This window comes from Schistocerca cancellata, chromosome 9 (assembly GCF_023864275.1).
Source record: "Schistocerca cancellata isolate TAMUIC-IGC-003103 chromosome 9, iqSchCanc2.1, whole genome shotgun sequence".
Classification (NCBI taxonomy): Eukaryota; Metazoa; Arthropoda; class Insecta; order Orthoptera; family Acrididae; genus Schistocerca; species Schistocerca cancellata.
The window spans coordinates 395,883,670-395,905,261 of record NC_064634.1 but is presented as its reverse complement, the minus strand read 5'-3'; the positions used below and the strand labels follow the sequence as shown (position 1 = coordinate 395,905,261).

At 41.3% G+C, this 21,592-nt stretch overlaps 1 protein-coding gene across 5 annotated transcripts in view; it reads right to left on the bottom strand.

The window, feature by feature from the left end:
* LOC126100822 (protein bric-a-brac 1-like) overlaps nt 1-21,592 on the bottom strand; it is a 485,405-nt gene that overhangs the window by 351,708 nt on the left and 112,105 nt on the right. The window contains exon 1 of one of the 5 annotated variants that reach the window (XM_049911455.1): nt 4,712-5,093. The exons of the other annotated variants lie outside the window; for them this stretch is intronic. Within the exon in view, the coding sequence (XP_049767412.1) occupies nt 4,712-5,065 (354 nt within the window). The 5' untranslated portion in view covers nt 5,066-5,093. Of the gene's footprint in view, nt 1-4,711; nt 5,094-21,592 lie in introns of those variants that run through there. 5 annotated transcript variants of the gene reach the window in all.

Below are 21,592 nucleotides of genomic sequence, written 5' to 3'. Positions count from 1 at the left end.
AATATGTCTATTTAAACATATTAAAGAACAATTTACGTAAAGTGCTGAAACCATGGGACTATCAAACACATTCAAGTTTTACCAGGACAATGACCCGAAACATAAGGGTCGTATTGTGCGGGAATATTTGTAATCAATTGCCCCAAAGTCTTATAACCACCACCTCAATCACCAGATCTCAATCCCATTGAGATTGTGGGGGGAGAAGTGGAGCGACGTATTAGAAAAACACCAGTATCGTCCAAGGAAACTGAAACGTCGATTAAAAGAAGAATGGGACAGCCTACATGCGGATTATTTAAAAAAGATCATTTGCAGTATGCCGCAGCGTTTGAAAGAAGTGATAGAATGGCTACACGACAAGATACTGAAACATCTTATGTTCCACAAAAGTTTGTATAGAAATGGTTAGTTCTGCAAAGTGTCCGAATATTAATGTAACGTGAACGTAGGACCGAGTTGTATTTAAATAGTGTTATAAAAGAACTTATGTGCGTTATCTTAATAAAGTTTATGCTATTATTTACAAGACACATCACAGAATATAATAGTTATATGTTTTGTTATGAATAAAGTTATGATGCTAAAAGGCTAACATATCATAATGTCCGAGTATTATAGTGATTCACTGTAGGTATCAGTAAGTACATTGCATGCGTGACACGGTGGCTCAGTGGGTAAAACCAACATACAAACCCAAAGCGGTTCGATCCCCAGTTGGTGATTCTATTTTTCCCCTGATATGTCAAGTTCACCGTGGTCCGATGTTCATGTTAAGCTACATGATGTCCCAGAAGGAATGCTCAGTATTCAGTGATGACAGGAACGATCATTCGAAGCAAGAAAGTCTAGTAAACATGGGAATACCTTAAGAACTATGAGCATTTGTTCATTTTTGCTACTGTAAAACTTCTCATCAATTGGAAAAGTGCTCATAGCTCTCAAGTTATAAATTTTTAACTACTTTTTTTGCTTGGAATGATTGCTCCTGTCCTATCCCTGAATACTGATCATTTCCTGGGACACCCTATATAGGTTCCCCCGTCACTGGCTGATAGTTCAAAAATCAGAGGAAGACAACAAAAATCGGAGGAAGACAACGGCATTCCATCTCTGGCAGGCCATGCTCACAAGGGAACTACGTGTTCTCGAACCGCACCGCGACGAAAATGTGTTCAGTTTATGAATCACCCATCCCAAAAACAATGGCCGTCCGGTGTGGCCGAGCGGTTCCAGGAGCTTCAGTCTGGAACCGCGCGATCGCTACGGTCGCAGGTTCGAATCCTGCCTCGGGCATGGATGTGTGTGATGTCCTTAGGTTAGTTAGGTTTAAGTAGTTCTAAGTTCTAGGGGACTGATGATCTCAGATGTGAAGTCCCATAGTGCTCAGAGCCACTTGAACCAAAAACAATGACATGAACACTTCGCATGCGAAACTGTGCGTCTTGCCACAACGCACATTCGAATGATCACCTATTGATAGTCTTAAGCGTGGAACTTTGGCAACGCGAAGGGACATATCGGCATAATGGGCCAAAGTCACACATATTTTAATAGCGAGACTTCCAGCTATATTTCCCTCTGCTCAATCCGTCTGCATAACAAACATTCGACCGCCTCCAAATCGGATGGTCAGCGTTGCTGCTTCCGACGCGTAAGGACCTGGGTTCGATTCCCGGTACCTCAGATTTTTTTATGAGGTAGGAAAGTCTAGAACGTTATCAATTGCGACTCTTAAGACCAAATGAAGGGCTGCTTGAATAAAGATACAGAGGCGTCATCAAGCTGTACTAACAATAACGGCTGTAGGGACTGGCGACATGTCTCACGATAACAGATCGCTTCTGGCAAAGCTTTGTAGGCAGCATTCGGCTGATCGGAAAAGACCGAAGAAGTTTACGTTCCAACCAATAACAAACTTTTTCTACTGACTTAATAGTGTTGCACAACTATTGAACCTTCAAGGTGCAGGTGTGGGATTTCAATGAAGTGATCAGAACAAGAACAATATTCGCATCTGACAAATCACTTTCACATTAAACGTCACTTCTCGGCCCTGAAGCAGTCCATTATCAAACGGAACTCTATGTTTTCAAACGATGATACTGGTTTGGCAATAACCTGCCTTTTGACAAGCATATTGTAACATATGCCTTATACCTCAGTGTAGACCAGCTGATTATAAAGCACACATGATGAAATGACGATCGCGTAAATTTTACTTGTCTCTGCCTCTACTTTTTGACAATAGTCGTGCGATTAATTTGTTTTATGATACCGGTGCACGCCTTCATCCTTTACACTAATCCACAAGTGAACACTCCTACTGACCTACTACTGCAGCTACAATATTCACATATTCACACAACAAAGGAACTTGATAGCGCAGGTACAACAAGCACGGTCGAATGGTACGAACAGACTACCAATGTCATATAAGAATCATTTCTGTATGGTTATTTTAATTATTGCCATGTTCCCGCTGAATCTTTTCCAAGGGGGTTGGGGGAGGGGTGTGGTACATACAGGAGTATTCATTAAGTGTCTCCAGCATTTCAGAAGACGACTGCGTAGAAACTGGAACACGAACAGAAATCACACATACATCAGTGGGCAGAACATCTCTCCAAGTTTGTAACTCACACTACATGTGCACTATATGGGCTTCGACTGTGATGTGGGTGCAGTTCGCTGGCACGACGGCAAGAAGGCAGCCCGCTTTGCACGTCGCATAATTGGGATGCCTGTTTGCAAGTGCGAACTAATTCGATGCGACAATACCAAGACGAGGATTAACAATGAAACTTGAGCACGGCGCAACCTACATGTGCAATCTGTAGTTATAGGAATCCCGCTAACTATTAGCAAACTTTCTTTACAAGTGGGACATTAATACATGCAAATTCCAACTGGTTCTCTAAAAACCTATCGTGGAACATAATACGTCCCGTCGGTAGTCAAAGAGTTAAAACCCAACCTCCGCACTGGCCGATTTTATTCAAAAAAATCTTAAATTTCTGTCCCAAGTGAAAAAATGCTGAAAAATACTAAATTATATCGCCTGCAAAGTAGTTTCATCCTCTTGCCACAAACAGATTTTTTACTGTTTTACTAAAGATTCGTCATGTGTCACAGTATTGCTATCTTCTTTTCGACAGCTCCTTTAAAACTTGCTATGAGCCGTTTAACAAACTGACGTTAGTTTATGCGTTCAGTCACAATAATACATGTTCAGAAATAGAAAACCGAATCCTTCATACAAAATGAGTCGTATGGTATCAATCAACAGATACAAATACAGGCGTGTAACAATTTGTGGCGATATGAAATGGATTGACCACATGGTCTCAATCTTGGGTACAACGTCTAACAAACTCAGTTTCTTTTGTTGCCAAGTGGGAATGTGCAGTCAATCTACACGAGATTATTTACAAAACACACGTACGACTCATCAAACGATATTGGTGAAGTGCGTGGAATATGTACCAAAATGGATCAAGAAGGTCTGCTGAATAAATACAAATAAGTAAGAGTGAGGGAGAATTAGAGCATGGAATATGGACTGAGAGCAAATCAGAGAAAGACGAAAGCATTGTGAAGTAGTAGGAACGAGTTTAACGTCAAATTTATGAACCACGTGCAAAAATATTTTTGATACCTTGCAAGCAAATTAACGTAGGGCGGACGATGCAAGGTGGAGATAACGAGTAGAGTAACGCAGACAAATGGGGCATTCTTCGCTAGAAAGAAGTCCACTACTAATGTGGCCTTAGAGAAAGAAAATTCTGAAAACGTACGTTTGGAGCACACTATCATACTGAAGTGGATCACGGACTACGGGAAAAACCGGAAAAGAAGGGAATCGGAAAGTTTGAAGAATATTGACAGAATCAGCGAGCAGAGAAGCATGTGGAAAATACTGGCAAGAAGGGACAGGATGTGAGGATATGAAGGGATTAATAACCTTCCTGGTATAAGTGGGCAAACAGCCTAGTGGGGCATTGGAATATATCCTCCAAATAATTTGAGAACAATTGATTTAAATGCTACTCTGAGATGAAGAGACTAGCACATGAGAGGAAGCCATGGTGAGCCGCATCAAGCCAGTTAGAAAACTGTTAACAAAAACAAACGAAAAGCGCCATGATCGCACAGGTTTGACTGGTGGCAGGCGTTGGAAAGGAGACGTCAACTGCGCCACCATAGTCTACTTTCAATGTTCCACGAGCCAGTATTAAGCCCCCTACGTTTCGTCCCTGTAGAGACCGGAATGACCACTTCCAGCACGCACAAAAGCATTTAAACAGTCCTACCCTCTATACGCGAATGGAACGATAAGAAATTCTACTCTGTGGCAGAACGGCAAGTACTAGCTGCCATGCAGAGTACTGATGTCCCTTTCCCTCCACGTCACGTAAACGAACTAGTTTGCTTTTATCCACACTTGAGGCAGGATGCTACTCATTACATGAAGCGCATATTTTGTCAAACTCGTGCTGGAATGAAAAAATGGAAATTCCATTATGAAAACGCCAAATAAAAAACTACCAATGGTTAATAGGTAGCGTACTTGGCTTATTATCCAGCGAATGTACAGACCACTCCGGAACAGAATCGCCAGTTAACCCGCACCCTCATTGAATCCTTAACTTCCCTCACCACACGAGAGTGACTTTGTGAAGGGGAAACCCTGTAAAAACGCTCTGCCTACCCTGGCAGTGGAACCGCTCCTTTCGACGATGACGGACCGCAGGAAGGAGTCGGCCTTGTCGTACCACACGAGCTGGGGCCGGAACGGCGGTCCCCCGCGGCGCTGCGCCTCCTTCACTTTGAGCAGCTCCTGGTTGTAGGTGGAGCGCAGCGCCTTCAGCTTGAGCTTCACCTCGCCCACCGTGAGATCGGGCATGCGCATGCTCTCGCAGATGCGCTTTAGTGCCCCCTCGCGGACGGCCGTCCAGCGGTGGTACAGGTTGGTGGGATTCCACAACACCTCGTGCTGCTCGTACAGATCGAGCAGGCGCATGATCTCGCGCTGCGACCACTTCCTTGGAAACGTCGCCGTCATTGCGTAACCGAACCGCGTCCGCGCTCGTACGGGCCTACCAGCCGACTGGCCTGGCGCGGGAACTAAACATGGCGGCTGGCGGGGCAACTGTCCTGTCCCGCGCGCAGCTGTCTCGTTGCCAACATGGCGTACTGCGCAGCGCAGCACAGCCCAGCCCGACCCGCGCCGGCTCACCTCTCCACGCAATGTAAACAACACACCGGCGGCGGCGGTCCATCCAACTGCCGCCGTGTTTACCGCTGCGAATCCTGAGCTCCCGCGAACGCTGTTGCAAAGCTGGCATGATATCCACCTTTCAATGGTTACATCAATTACACACCTATCAGTGAAGCGCAGCGAGTAGTGATTTAAGTAGATTCTGTTCGAGTGTGTTTCTTAGTCATAATAGTTACAAATTTCCGTATCCCTTACAGTATAAATGCATTTAACGACGTGTCTACCATTCGCGTCGCCGCTAATTCAAAAGATGCGCTGCAGAACGGTCTATATAAACTCTTGGAACAACCTGCAGTTGTTGTCCCCCCCCCCCCAGTCCTTTTGTATTCCCTCCTCTGCCTTCCCCACTCCCTCTCGCGTCTGCCCAGCACCCCCCACCCCTCTTATGGGTCCTCATCCTCCATCAGCTCCTTTCCCTCCTCCCACGCTTTTCCTTTTCTTCCCCCCTTTTTTATTTTCCCATCGTCTGTCCAGTTTCCCCCCACCTGCTGTCGGCTATGGTATGTCACATTTGCCAACTTTTTAGTGCAGTGTTCCAGTGAATGTTCAGTGTTGTTCGTCTTTCTAGTGTTGCGAACAGAAATCATGCTGACGCTGGGTGTGAATTTTATGTCTTTTGCGAACAGAAACCAGACTGTCGCCGTGTTTTTTAATTGTCTGTCTATTATTTTACCTATCTGCTTCGTATGTATTTTATTCGCATCATCATACCTTTGTTCTATGTTTTAGGTTTCCACGATTTTTTTTCGCCATATTCCTATTTGCCGGCCGCGGTGGTCTAGCGGTTCTGGCGCTGCAGTCCGGAACCTCAGGACTGCTACGGTCGCAGGTTCGAATCCTGCCTCGGGCATGGGTGGGTGTGATGTCCTTAGGTTAGTTAGGTTTAAGTCCTTCTAAGTTCTAGGGGACTTATGACCTAAGATGTTGAGTCCCATAGTGCTCAGAGCCATTTGAACCATTTTTGTTCTTATTTAAGTCTCCGATTTATCGCATGTTTTTATTATTTATTCTCTTAATCTTTTTAACAAGTCTGTAGGCTGAAGAGCGGCATACTACGCTGCTGCCAACCCGCCCCCTTCGGGGGGAATCGAAATTCAATAATGAAAAAAAAAAAAAGCCTGCAGTTGCTCCTAGTGACTCAGCTGGGTCGACAAGGACATTCGCCTGCTCGCCCTTTAGTGTACAGACTATAAAAGAACGTCGGGCTATAAATAGCCATGTGCGACGACCTTCAAAAAGACATGCTTCCTCAAATGAGATACATATTTTACTATGTATCGGATGTTTCTTTTTGCGGCAATAACCGGTATATAACGGCGTGTGGCCTCTTTAGCAAATCAGTCTACGTTCGTAATCCGCTTATCCAAACAACGGTTTCCTTTTCCAAGCATTACCAACTTCCGCTTCTTTCTGGAATATTTACTTGCGCATATTCACAACAGTCTTCCTGTTTGGATTCAAAGCTGCAGCAGTTCTTTTGATCACCTAATTAACCCCTAACTGGTGCACCTAAACATTGTAACGCATATGGTTCACCTGGGTTCTCAGGACCTACTTCAGTTTTGAGTATCTTCTGGCAAAAAAGAGAACAGTTGGGGGGGGGGGGGGATTAAAATATTAAAAATTTAATAAGGATTTATTACTGCCGTTTTATCCACAACATTAATAATTTCTTTACATACCTTAAAGACCCTCTCCCCATGAACCATGGACCTTGCCGTTGGTGGGGAGGTCTGCGTGCCTCAACGATACAGATAGCCGTACCGTAGGTACAACCACAATGGAGGGGTATCTGTTGAGAGGCCAGACAAACGTGTGGTTCCTGAAGAGGGGCAGCAGCCTTTTCAGTAGTTGCAGGGGCAACAGTCAGGGTGATTGACTGGTCTGGCCTTGTAACACTAACCAAAACGGCCTTGCTGTTGTGGTACTGCGAACGCCTGAAAGCAAGGGGAAACTACAGCCGTAATTTTTCCCGAGGGCATGCAGCTTTACTGTACGGTTAAATCATGATAGCGTCCTCTTGGGTAAAATATTCCGAAGGTAAAATAGTCCCCCATTCGGATCTTCGGGCGGGGACTACTCAGGAGGACGTCGTTATCAGGAGAAAGAAAACTGGCGTTCTACGGATCGGAGCGTGGAATGTCAGATCCCTTAATCGGGCAGGTAGGTTAGAAAATTTAAAAAGGGAAATGGATAGGTTAAAGTTAGATATAGTGGGAACTAGTGAAGTTCGGTGGCAGGAGGAACAAGACTTCTGGTCAGGTGAATACAGGGTTATAAATACAAAATCAAATAGGGGTAATGCAGTAGTAGGTTTAATAATAAATAAAAACATAGGAGTGCGGGTAAGCTACGTATTATAGTGGCCAAGATAGACACGAACCCCATGCCTACTACAGTAGTACAAGTTTATATTCCAACTAGCTCTGCAGATGACGAAGAAATTGAAGAAATGTATGATGAGATAAAAGAAATTATTCAGGTAGTGAAGGGAGACGAAAATTTAATAGTCATGGGTGACTGGAATTCGACAGTAGGAAAAGGGAGAGAAGGAAACATAGTAGGTGAATATGGATTGGGGCTAAGAAATGAAAGAGGAAGCCGTCTGGTAGAATTTTGCACAGAACATAACTTAATCATAGCTAACACTTGGTTCAAGAATCATAAAAGAAGGTTGTATACATGGAAGAATCCTGGAGATACTAAAAGGTATCAGATAGATTATATAATGGTAAGACAGAGATTTAGGAACCAGGTTTTAAATTGTAGGACATTTCCAGGGGCAGATGTGGACTCTGACCACAATCTATTGGTTATGAACTGTAGATTAAAACTGAAGAAATTGCAAAAAGGTGGGAATTTAAGGAGATGGGACCTGGATAAACTGACTAAACCAGAGGTTGTACAGAGTTTCAGGGACAGCATAAGGGAACAATTGACAGAAATGGGGGAAAGAAATACAGTAGAAGACGAATGGGTAGCTCTGAGGGATGAAGTAGTGAAGGCAGCAGAGGATCAAGTAGGTAAAAAGACGAGGGCTAGTAGAAATCCTTGGGTAACAGAAGAAATATTGAATTTAATTGATGAAAGGAGAAAATATAAAAATGCAGTAAATAAAGCAGGCAAAAAGGAATACAAACGTCTCAAAAATGAGATCTACAGGAAGTGCAAAATGGCTAAGCAGGCATGGCTAGAGGGCAAATGTAAGGATGTAGAGGCTTATCTCACTAGGGGTAAGATAGATACAGCCTACAGGAAAATTGAAGAGGCCTTTGGAGAAAAGAGAACCACTTGTATGAATATCAAGAGCTCAGATGGGAACCCAGTTCTAAACAAAGAAGGAGTATATAGAGGGTCTATACAAGGACGATGTACTTGAGGACAATATTATGGAAATGGAAGAGGATGTAGATGAAGATGAAATGGGAGATACGATACTGCGTGAAGAGTTTGACAGACCACTGAAAGATCTGAGTCGAAACAAGGCCGCGGGAGTAGACAACATTCCATTAGAACTACTGACGGCCTTGGGAGAGCCAGTCCTGACAAAACTCTACCATCTGGTGAGCAAGATGTATGAAACAGGCGAAATACCCTCAGACTTCAAGAAGAATATAATAATTCCAATCCCAAAGAAAGCAGGTGTTGACAGATGTGAAAATTACCGAACTATCAGTTTAATAAGCCACAGCTGCAAAATACTAACGCGAATTCTTTACAGATGAATGGAAAAACTGGTAGAAGCCGACCTCGGGGAAGATCAGTTTGGATTCCGTAGAAACGTTGGAATACGTAGGCAATACTGACCTTACGACTTATCTTAGAAGAAAGATTAAGGAAAGGCAAACCTACGTTTCTAGCATTTGTAGACTTAGAGAAAGCTTTTGACAATGTTGACTGGAATACTCTCTTTCAAATTCTGAAGGTGTCAGGGGTAAAATACAGGGAGCGAAAGGCTATTTACAATTTGTACAGAAACCAGATAGCAGTTATAACGGTCGAGGGGCATGAAAGGGAAGCAGTTGTTGGGAAGGGCGTGAGACAGGGTTGTAGCCTCTCCCCGATGTTATTCAATCTGTATATTGAGCAAGCAGTAAAGGAAACAAAAAAAAAATTGGAGTAAGTATTAAACTCCAGGGAGAAGAAATAAAAACTTTGAGGTTCGCCGATGACATTGTAATTCTGTCAGAGACAGCAAAGGACTTGGAAGAGCAGTTGAAAGGAATGGATGGTGTCTTGAAGGGAGGATATAAGATGAACATCAACAAAAACAAAACGAGAATAATGGAATGTAGTCGAATTAAGTCGGGTGATGTTGAGGGTATTAGATTAGGAAATGAGACACTTAAAGTAGTAAAGGAGTTTTGCTATTTGTGGAGCAAAATAACTTACGATGGTCGAAGTAGAGGGGATATAAAATGTAGACTGTCAATGGCAAGGAAAGCGTTTCTGAAGAAGAGAAATTTGTTAACATCGAGTATAGATTTAAGTGTCAGGAAGTCATTTCTGAAAGTATTTGTATGGAGTGTAGCCCTGTATGGAAGTGAAACATGGACGATAACTAGTTTGGAGAAGAAGAGAATAGAAGCTTTCGATATGTGGTGCTACAGAAGAATGTTGAAGATTAAGTGGGTAGATCAAGTAACAAATGAGGAGGTATTGAATAGGTTTGGGGAGAAGAGAAGTTTGTGGCACAACTTGACTAGAAGAAGGGATCGTTTGGTAGGACATGTCCTGAGGCATCAAGGGATCTCAAATTTAGCATTAGAGGGCAGCGTGGAGGGTAAAAATCGTAGAGGGAGACCAAGAGATGAATACACTAAGCAGATTCAGAAGGATGTAGGTTGCAGTAGGTACTGGGAGATGAAGGAGCTTGCACAGGATAGATTAGCATGGAGAGCTGCATGAAACCAGTCTCAGGACTGTAGACCACAACAACAACAACAACCTTAAAGACGTTATAAAAAAACGTGAAGTACGTAAAGTATCTAACGTGGAAAATATACTTCAGTCCTACTACTCATCAGCTAAAACAGACAGCTTGTAGGGGTCGACATGATCCCAACGATAGATGTACTTATCTATTGTGTCTTTCAGAAGACGAGATCTTCTACGAAATGCCTTCCGGCCTGGACTGTTGCAGTGTGTTTGTTTCTAGAAGTTTCACACAGCGCATGCCAATGGCCATCTATCCGGTTAAGTATTTTTTTTCTTTTCTTTTTTTATTTCTCTTCATTTAAACACTACCGAGTAGCCCACCACCTGGGTTACTAAGGTGGGCCGTGTGCTACTTAAGGCAAGGAACAAGCCAGGCAGCGTGTAGGTCTCTTAGCCGTTATGGCTGCTCGCAAGTTAGGTTTGCTTGACAAGCACCCATTCCGTTACCGTCCCTGCCACGTGGAGGCGGATCTTTTTCTAATGTTTCTGCCCTGGCTGTTGCTCTGTCTGTTGGTACACTCTTTAATACAGTATCCGATGAAGTATAAAACGTGGTTCACCTGAAAAGGTGACCTGTCGCTACTCAGCAAACGCCCACTACGGTACTGGCGTGCAAATACCAGCCTTCGCCGCCGACGATCAGCTGTCAGCGTAGGTGCACATACTAGGCGCCTGCTGTGAAGGCGCATACGCAGCAACGTTCGTTGAACTCTAACTGAGGAGCTACTGTTGTTAGCCCTTGGTTCATCTGAACGGTAAGTCGCTCAACCGTAGCACGTCTATTCTCTCGCACACACGTCTACAGCCGTCTTTCTACCCCTGTCGTCTACGACCCGTGGTGCAACACAGCTGCCGCCGCGATGGCTTTGGATAGCGCCATTTTGCCATGCCACAGTGGCAAGCGACCAGTTAACACTAAACAACACCAAACACCGTACACCCACTCTCAGGATAAATTAACAATAAAAAACGTCAACCAAAATGGAAAATACCCAAGGAAAAACATTGTAAAACAGCTACGCTCGGAATCCGATATATACAACAGATTACCGAAACATACGCATAACGATCAAGAAAATCACCCTTGATACTTACAGTGTAAATTCTTAAAAAAAACTATAAATTACAATTCAATATATATATAAACTTCTCTGTCTCTCTCTCTCTCTCTCTCTCTCTCTCTCTCTCTCTCTCTCTCTTTCACACACACACACACACACACACACACACACACAATTATTTCCTATGTTTTTAACATGTGTCTTGTCTTTCTTACATCTTATCATTATGTATGTTGTGTATTTTATTGGTATTGTCAACCATATATAACAACACACTTGCGAAAAAAATAAATTGTATCAAATAAAAATAAATATGTAAAGTGCAGGGAAAAAAAACAAAAAAAAAAACGACTGAGCGGGATTTCACGGCGCATCGTTCTCTCTCGTGTTTACCGTCATCTAGGTGTTCAGAAATTCGTTTTGGAACTTAAATGTGCTCGGCCATATTTGAAGCGACTACGCATTAATTTCGAATTGTTAAAAACCGGTCGCTAAACCGTCAACTATTCTTGCGCGATATTTCAGGGTGCGCAATAATATTAAAAGTATGGGTAAGCGGCCGCTAAACTGTCAACTATTATGAAACTTCCTGGCAGATTAAAACTGTGTGCCGGACCGAGACTCGAACTCGGGACCTTTGCCTTTCGCGGGCAAGTACTCTACCAACTGAGCTACCCAAGCACGACTCACGCCCCATCCTCACAGCTTTGGGTAGCTCAGTTAGTAGAGCACTTGCCCGCGAAAGGCAAAGGTCCCGAGTTCGAGTCTCGGTCCGGCACACAGTTTTAATCTGCCAGGAAGTTTCATATCAGCGCACACTCCGCTGCAGAGTGAAAATCTCATTCTGTGAACTATTATATTGTTGCGCGATATTTCAGGAAGCGCAATAATGCTAAAAGTATGGGTGAGTTGCGAAGTTTCGCAATACTATTGAGCACATCGTAAACTTTTAAAATATAAAGGATGATTTCGTGATGACATTACTAACTCTCAGGGCCGATGGTGTCCATTTGACGCAAGGAACGTGGTTCGGGAAATGACCAAGTCTAAAAATATAAGCGAAAATCTTTTTGATAGTTCTGACAGTGGAATACACGTTGCTAAGACTGTAGGGTAGGCAATTTTCAGTGGTGGTAGTATGAACAAAAACAAGAATAAAGCCTAATAAATATGGGCCTTAAAATGCATACCTTAAGAGCTTGTTCATCCTTACTACTGTGAAACACAGTTCTTCTACTGAGCAAGTGCCCATAGCTCTTAAAGCAAGCATTTTAGAGCACATATTTACTAATCGATTTTTCAAGTTTTGGTTCATACAACTTCCCCCCGGAATACACAAGACAAGAAGCTCGCAGTAAAAGAGATACTTCATAGTATCAGACATGAACTATTTTTGTGCTAATAGCTCTTAAGGTACAACAATACCAGTAGTCCAGTGAAACTGTCAGAAAAAAAGCCTGTACCTTGCAAAAGGTGGGGTAGAAGATTTTATTTTTTTAACTCGTTCATATTGTTGGAAAGGTTAGAAAACTAAGTTTTGCCAACAAAATTTCTCTTGGGGAAACTTTCTGCAGTCAAAAAACTTCGAAAATTTCGGACTTTTTTCAGTTTTTTCAAAATATCTCAGTTTCATTTGCTCCTATCGCTTTGACGTCTATTTTCTTTTTTAAAGAGCACAAAATTCTGTACAAATTTGATTTATACCATTTTTTTCTACTCCCAATATCTAAGGCGCTACAGCGCGTCAAAAAATTCCAATTTTTCAAATTTCGAGCAAAGTGGCAAATTACCTAATTTTTGAACACTGTTATTTCAGTTTCTATTTGTGTGGTATAAACATATTACTTATCATGTTATTCATTGGAATTTACCATATCACTCTGCTGCAGGGCCAGGACAAGCAGCATCACATTCAGTAACTACGAACACATTCAGGTCGGATTGCGTGAAGTTTATTTGTGTTACAATATGCAATACGATTGCATGCAGGTGCCGTACATTTTCTACAGTTGATTGACGTTAATGATCAGTTATAAGAAAAAGTATGTAGGAATTGTTCTTTAGCGGACAAAAGCGTATTTATTCTTAGGCGGGCGGAAGGCAATTATCTCTAGTGATTGTTCACAGCGCGCTGACAGCTATTAGCACACAACAATAAGGGTCCTACAGTTTGGAGTCGCTTCCATTCAGTATATGTTGTGGTGCTGAAAATGAGTATGTCTGACATGAATTTGTGTTTCATTTGCGAAAAAACTGTGGTGAGTGGTGGATGCAATGTGAAAAAGAAAGGACTGAGCACACTTATCGATTGTAGTGCTAAATGCAGGTAGTCTGCTCACAGCCGTTTTTTGAAAACGCTCAGTGAAGTGATGGTGCATGAAGCATGCAAGAAGTACATTAATGAGAGAATGATAGGAGTTAGCCTTCGACATCCTCAGGAACCAACAGGCGTGCTACGTCGGTCGCAGGGAAAAGGTCAGTTTAAGTTCAAAGAGAAATGCTTCTTATGTGCAAAAGGGAATTCTGATGACTTTTTAACCAAGCAGTTAAGACTGCCATATGCCACACGAAAATTTGATGGAGGGTACCTTATCCACAAAGTGACTTGGACTCGAAATATTTGCTTCAACTCTGTAGCCCAAAGCTATGTTTCTTACCTGCAACGTCAATTTGGATCTCAATTTGCTACTGTATTTGATGGGTATCCATGTGAGGGAGACAAATGTAGCAGAAAGAGTGCTGAGAGGATTCGTAGGTCCAAAAAACATTCTTCGGTTGACGTTGTGGTTGAATCAGAGATGGTGAACCAAGTCCCTCAGGACAAGTTCTTGCACAACGAACGAAACAAGATGCGTTTGATCACACTTCTTAAAAAGGAATTTCTGGAGTGTAGCGTTGAAGTGCACCAGCCACAAGAAGATGCTGACGTTATGATTGTAACATCTGTCATTTCAAGAAGCAAAGATTTTGGAAGTGTTGTCATTGCAGGAGAAGATGTTGACCTGCTTGTGCTCATGACTGGTTTGGGGCAAGGCATTGAAAACTTATTTTTCTTAAGGCCAGGAAGAGGAAATGTGGAAGACAAGTGGTTTTCCACTGCATCTTACAAGTTTGACAGTGAATATATTCTGTTCACTCACGCCTTTAGCGGATGTGATACAAAATCCGCTTTTTTTGGTCAAGGAAAAATTAAGTGCTGCAATATTGTTGCGAAAAATGAACAGCTACCTGTGAAGAAATAATAACAGCAACAAAACAGGTTACTATCGCATTGTATAGTGGAGGTGTCAGCAGTTCCCACACACTAGACCATTTGCGATACCAGTCTGCAACAAAAAGCAAACTGAATCTTGCTCGTTTGCCACCTACACTAGATGCTGCACATCATTCGTTTCGGACTTACCAAGTCCAAAGTTGGATGGGGAACTGGAAACCTCCTGAGAAGTGGGGCTGGAATCACAGTGACCACGGTCCAATACCCATTATAATCAGCCAAGATCCAGCACCTGAAGCACTTCTTCATATTGTTTCATGCTCATGCAAGCTGAACTGTGGCGGAGCGTGCTTCTGCAGAAAAGCGGGTTTGAAATGTTCTTCAATTTGCAAGAAATGTATTGGGGTCAACTGTGAAAACGTACCAAAATTTTTATATGAAGACAGTGAAGAAGATGTTATGGAGGATGTTGAGGAAACCACTGACGAAATCAACGAACTTGCTGAGGCTGACTCGCTGTTTAAAGAAGAGGTCAATCTGGGATCAACTCTAGGTACAGACCCTGAATCCGTAAGTCAAGGTATTTCTGGTGACACTGAGGAACCTGGCCCATCAAAACGCTGGAAGTGATAATCATATCTGTCTCAAGTGCGCTAATGTGCGATATTACAAGTATTACACACCCAGAACCGTCAACAGTTTTTAGTAACTAACAATGCATTTTAATTGTAATAAAGCTACTTATTTTTAATGTCAACTGTGTGGCTTTTATACACAAGAATAACTACCTACCTAATTAGGTTGCCTATTGCAGCTACTAATAGTTCAGTTTCCTGGGACAATTTATTTTGTGTGCGTGTGTGTGTGTGTGTGTGTGTGTGTGTGTGTGTGTCTATGTCTCTTAATGATGTATTTTTATATTTATAGTTTTACAAATACCAGAGCTGAGGTGGCCCATAGTGAACTTCAGGTAGTGATGTAAGAATCACAATAGTTGGGTCAGTGTTGCCAACTCTAAAAAACCCGAGTCGCTAGATTCAATATCAAAAGTCGCTAGAAAGTCGCTAAAACTGATTTTACTAGGGGTGTAACGAAAATTTCGTGCTGTGAATGGTGCAATAAGCCAGTGGGGGGGGGGGGGGGGGGGGTTAATAAAGTATTAATAAAAATTGTTTCATATGTAATTGCTATATTGTCTTAATTAAATGACGCATCGCTTGCAACAACATACATATAAAATACGCTAACGTTTAATTAAACATGTTATCAACATTGACACAACACATAAATTGTTGTTTTAATCACAGTAGTCAAATATACTAGAAATATACAACTGTATTTGTAACAAAAGAAAGCAAGAACTCAAATTAGGCTACAAAATATGTACATGCCGGTATGTGAGCTATTCATCGTCGTCACTCAGAAGATCGAATAACTCTTCTGTTTCATGCTCTGACAGAACTGTAGTTGATGTAGAGGGCTGAACGTCGCTCTAAAGATGAGGTTAAAGTTCGACCGGTTTTGTCGCAAAAGAGTAATTTTTGTTCGTTCCAATAAGCTCCAATACGTCCGACGGTATGTCAAAAGATGCACAATCTTTATTTTGTTTCTTCAGTTGGTCTCTGAATATGATCAAAGCGTTAATTGTGTTTAACGATAATCTGTTACATAGTTTGGTTTTTATAATGTTCATAGAATTTAATATTCTTTCCACTTCTGCATTTGAATGCGGTGGGCATAGAACAGTCATTGCTAGCTGTGAAATCAAAGAAAAAGGATTCGCCCCTGCGGCATTTTTATACTGCAAAACCTCACTCCAAAATCGAACAGTGTTAGTAGTGTTATTCCACCTAATGAAGTTGATATTATGCCATTCTTGCAGCATACCGTCTACGAAATCGCCACTAAAACCCAATTCTTTGGCTACATCCGCTACAGCAATATTTTTATTCACTTTTAGTGTTTCTTCAACATTCAGCATTGACATTTTTTTCAGGGTCGTAACGTTGCTTGGCAGTCTTTATTGAATTTAGATATTGATACCTCTGTGGATTCGTCTATTAGTACACTGTATTTTTGGTTACCTATATCTTCAACCAATGATTGTGTAAAATATGGAGCCAAACCTTCAGTTATAATGTTGTGCACTGTGTACGATATAAATGCATGTTTTTAGCGCCCTCATCACCGGAAAACACCTTCTTGCACAGTATTCCTAAATCATCCACAGCTAAAATAGAACAATGTTCAGCAATAAATAAAGAAAGGGCGCCTTCCGCTCTGCTTGCTATTCTAACTGTAGTTTTCGGGACAATTTTCACAGGTAAGGTGGTTTGTGTTTTTTTTTTAAATCAATTTTTTGTTTATGCTTAATAGTTTTCGAATGCTTTCTAATATCACACAATTTAGCATAAAAAACTGTTGCACATACTTGACATCTTGCCTTTGATAAGTCTCCAACGACTGGTTTCAGCCACCCATTGAATTCAGGTTCTGCTTCCCACGGATCCCGATATTTTTGAGCGTACTGCTTCTTCTTCTGCGGTAAATCCATTATGTAGGCCACCACAACATAAGTTTCACCAATTTATAATCACTGAAAATACATTAAAACTTAGGCGAACTAGAGGTCATGAAACAATCTACTTACTCAGTAACTCGATATCAGTCCTATTGTTCATTGTTTAAAACGTAATGTCTGAGATACCCCTACCGAATTGTTCTTGCGTTACCACCGTGCATGTGGTAATAATTTGACTGCTAGTTAACATTTCGAATAATTAGAGGTTGCTGGACAGAAATGTATTTTATTATACTTAATATTTCGTATGTTTTTTGTCAATTCGAAAAATAAAGGTAGTTCAAAAGTTAAAGAATTATAGATCGATACGCTATCGACAATAACAGGCTAGTGGGTAATGAAAATGGATTGTTCTATAGTCAAGGTTTGCTTACTCTGTAGGCAATTCCCACATTCAGGTTTACTAAATGCTGAACAATGCTACATGATCTGCTAAGAACTTAATTTAACTTAGTAATCTAGAACAAAGTCAGTGTAGTGCCCATTCTATAGTTAAAATCTTAGTTTTGTTAATGAAAATACTGGCCCAAAATAGTTTTGATTTGTACTTCAAAAGTCGTCAGTACTCCAAAAGTCGCCAGAAAAGTCGCTAAATAATTTGTCTCTAAAAAGTTTTTTTTGTCGCTAAGACGAAGGCAAAAGTCGCCATTTCTAGCGACAAAGTCGCTAAATTGGCAACACTGAGTTGGGTGCCCAGCAATCCTCATGTTGCATACAGAAAAATTGAATACTTGGAAGTGAGGTGGTAAATTCCAACACATAACATGATGTATAATGTATTTATACTACACAAACAGAAACTGAGAAAATAGTGTTCAAAAATAAGGTATCTTACCACTACGCTCAAAATTAGAAAAATTGTAATTTTTTGAGGCGCTGTAGCGCCTTAGATATTGGGAGTAGAAAAAATGGCAAGAATGAAATTTGTAGAGAATTTTGAGCTCTTTAAAAAAGAAAATAGACGTTGAAGTGATAGGAGCAAATGAAACTGAGATATTTTGAAAAAACGGAAAAAAGGCCGAAATTTTCCAAGTTTTTTGACTGCAGAAAGTTTTCCCAAGCGAAATTTTGTTGGCAAAACTCGGTTTTCTAATATTTCCAACCATATGAACGAGTTGAAAAAATAAACTCTTCTACCCCGCCTTTTGCAAGGTATTTCTGCAAATTGACTGGACTACAGTGCATGTATCCCATTGTCAGAGACATCAGAACGATTTACACTTATAACTTTCGACCTGGTCGTTTTCGGACCAGGGTCCCTTACTTCGAGTTAATGTACTTCATCGTCCGTGAAAGTATGCAACATCATCAAGGAATCTCCTGTATTAGTGCTGCTTGTAAATATTGCACAGTCTGTGGGCAGTCTCTGGCGTGCTACAGGCCATCTTTGTGTTCGCTGTTGGTTTGGTGAAAATGAATTCAAAACAAGACGAAAGAGCACTATTATTAGAGTGAATCGAAATGTATACACAATTGACGATATTGTGGAATGTTTGGGCAGATGAGTATAAAAACAGAAATGTTAAAAAATCAATCGTATGATTTGTTTTTCAGAAATTACAGGGAACGGCCACGAAGGAAGATGTTTTTAAAAAATTAATTTATGCAAAGAATAAAAGTATACACTGAGTAAATCACCTAAAACGTGACCGCAAATATTGCGGAAATGGAAAGTGCTATTGATGTGCAGTTTTCACAAAGTGGGTTGGCAGTCACGGTCTCGTATTGTTTGTCAATAAACAGACTGTAATAACACTTTAGAGCGTGTATTTTTGTGCAAAATGGAACAATGCCTACGGACATTAACAAACTACAAGTAAGATAAATTAAAATATCTAGTGTTTGTCGCAGGATTCAATTATTCAGCAGTTGACAAAAAAGTTATCTGAGTATCGTACTGCGTCATAATTAACGGCCCAAAAGAATGTAAAGACCCAGAAGGAGGCCACTGTAATCGCGATCGAAACGTTGATTTCCGCAGGAAAGTTTTTTACATTACGACGCGGTACGATACTCAGATAGCTTTTACGTCAACTGACACTGGGCGCAAAAGCCTACGCAGTTAAATTATACGACAGTTGTTACAGCCGTGCAATTGCCTCTCTGTATCAGCCACGTAGTGCTACATTTGGCTAAACAAGAAGCTTAGCGGAATCACTTCTAAAGTGTAATGAATAAAAACTTCGTACTCCAGACTGCAAGGGTGAGAAGAGGGGGTTGGGAGAGAGGGGAGGAGGCAAGTGCCTATGTATAGGGACCATCATTTACAGTAGTATCAAATTTTGAATTATCAACATATACAATATTTTGATAATTTTTTTTTCGTTCAACCTCAATTCTCTCAACAAATCTTAATGACTGATCGTTGACACTCCTTGAACCAATCTTTCACCATCTTTCCTTCTGCTTGCAAGAAGGTATGGCAATTATCACAACAGCAGTGACTCTATCGTATAGCATTCCGAGCCGCTATATTTTTGCACAATATTACTGCACAATCTAGGAATAACTTCAAAAATATTACCTATATTGTGCAACATTATTAACCGTACAGGGGGCGCTTTAGCAGTGCCCAAAATTCGGGACATTTGACGTTGCGTGTAAGGCTCACGCCGAACATATCATTGCACATATCGGTACATCCCGCGAATATCGGAACCTCTGGCAACACTAATTAGGACGTAAGTCGTTCCTAAAGAACCATAAGAACGACAGCAGTGTGGAAGGTAGGTGCCAGAGAGGTTTTTCGAAAGATTATTAGGAAATTTCAGGCAGGGAAGATGATGTGCTGCCGCCTCTACGAAGGGCGAGTCTCTACTCCCGACGCTGGATCCGTGGCCTACTGAGGCGAGTGTCGCCGCAGGAACTCACATTGCTGTAGGCAGTAAACACTCTCGTGTAGCAAATTCTTGGTGCAACTGTTCAACCGATTCTTTTTTTTTTCATGCTCAACGGAATTCTGTGCATTTTATCATCACAGACTCTGCAGACAAGTCCATTAAGAATAAATGTAGTTTTTACCAGGAGTCATGTGGCCACAGTTTCTTTTGCACGACCAATCCAGATAATAGACTGTGTTGTTATTCTCACCTGTCTTCTAGATCTGGAATCATAATACAGTCACCATAATGCTGTTCGGCCCAACAAGCAGAATCGAACCGATGCTCCTCGACACAACGCATTTCCTTGGAAACTTTTTCTATTAACCCTTAAATCTTTGTCAGTTTCATTATCTCCTTCTCTTTTGTTGTTGAAACGTGTTATTGATACGGGTTGGGGGTCTCCCATACCGCGCCTCGTGAACTACGTTCCTGTTTTCGTACTTTTATACAAAATGTGTTAGCAGGAATGTGTCAGTTTTAACGATCCTATGTTGCATGAAGTTGTTAGCCGGTGAATAGAGGAACATGTCAGTGCTACACATCACGAAGTAGGCGAAAGAGACGACGATTTTACAACAGCCGGTAATCACAATTATAATATCAAACGTGTTCTTAGTGGTGATAAAGGAAAATGTTGACCACAGCAGTGAATGTCAGTTTTGCAGATTTTCTTTTTGTCCTATCGAGTGCAATCTTTTATCTGTAAGTTGTATGTGAAAACTTACGAGCTACAGAGATAATATTATTTTTTAGATGTAGAGTTCAGTTCTCTGTTTATGTATACTGTTTAAAAAGGCGCACGAAAGTGTGTGGTGTGATAAAAAGTACAATTCTGTAGGCATTATTTAGTGCAATAATATCAACGACAAGTATTTAAACAACACTGAAACCACTGTAAAAATAAATGTTATATGACTTAAATGAAAATTTTCAAACGACTTATCCCCTATATCTCAGTTTAAAGATATGGGACACAGAGACCACATTTTGTAGTATACGTAACAGAAAAATCACCTAGTGAGTTCAGGGTTAATGAAGCGATGGTTATTTCAGAGGAACCAATGAGTAACTTCAATCTTGCGACTGTATTTTATTCAGTTATTTCAAATAGCCAAGCAGCTTTCAAAGTAATAAATGAAGCATGAACAATAAGTTAATCTCAGGTGGAGACCGTAGATTAATGAAAAAGATTCGAAGATGAGCGGCAACAGTGTGTTTGGTCACCGTGCGCGTCACAGAAATGATCAATGAACTGCACTCAGAGGCGATACAAGAAAGACTTTCACCACAGAGGTCATTTCTTCACAATACACAGGGAATAGGCAAAATAATATGAACACCTGTACTTACTTAGGAATGGTTTACTAATAAGGGGTTGCATCCCCATTTGCCCGTAATACAGCTGCGATTCTTCTTGGAATACTGGCATATAATGATTGTATAGTTTCTAGTGGAATGTTTTGCTGCTCTTCGATCAGAATCTCTCCGAACTTCTGTACTGACGAGGGAGGCCGAAGTTTGCTCCGTAGTCTGCGCTACAATACGGATCATGAGGGTGCATTAATGTTCAAGTCCGGGACTGTGCTGGCCAGGGAAGACGCTGAATGCTCCTCATACCACGATTCTACTGTCCTG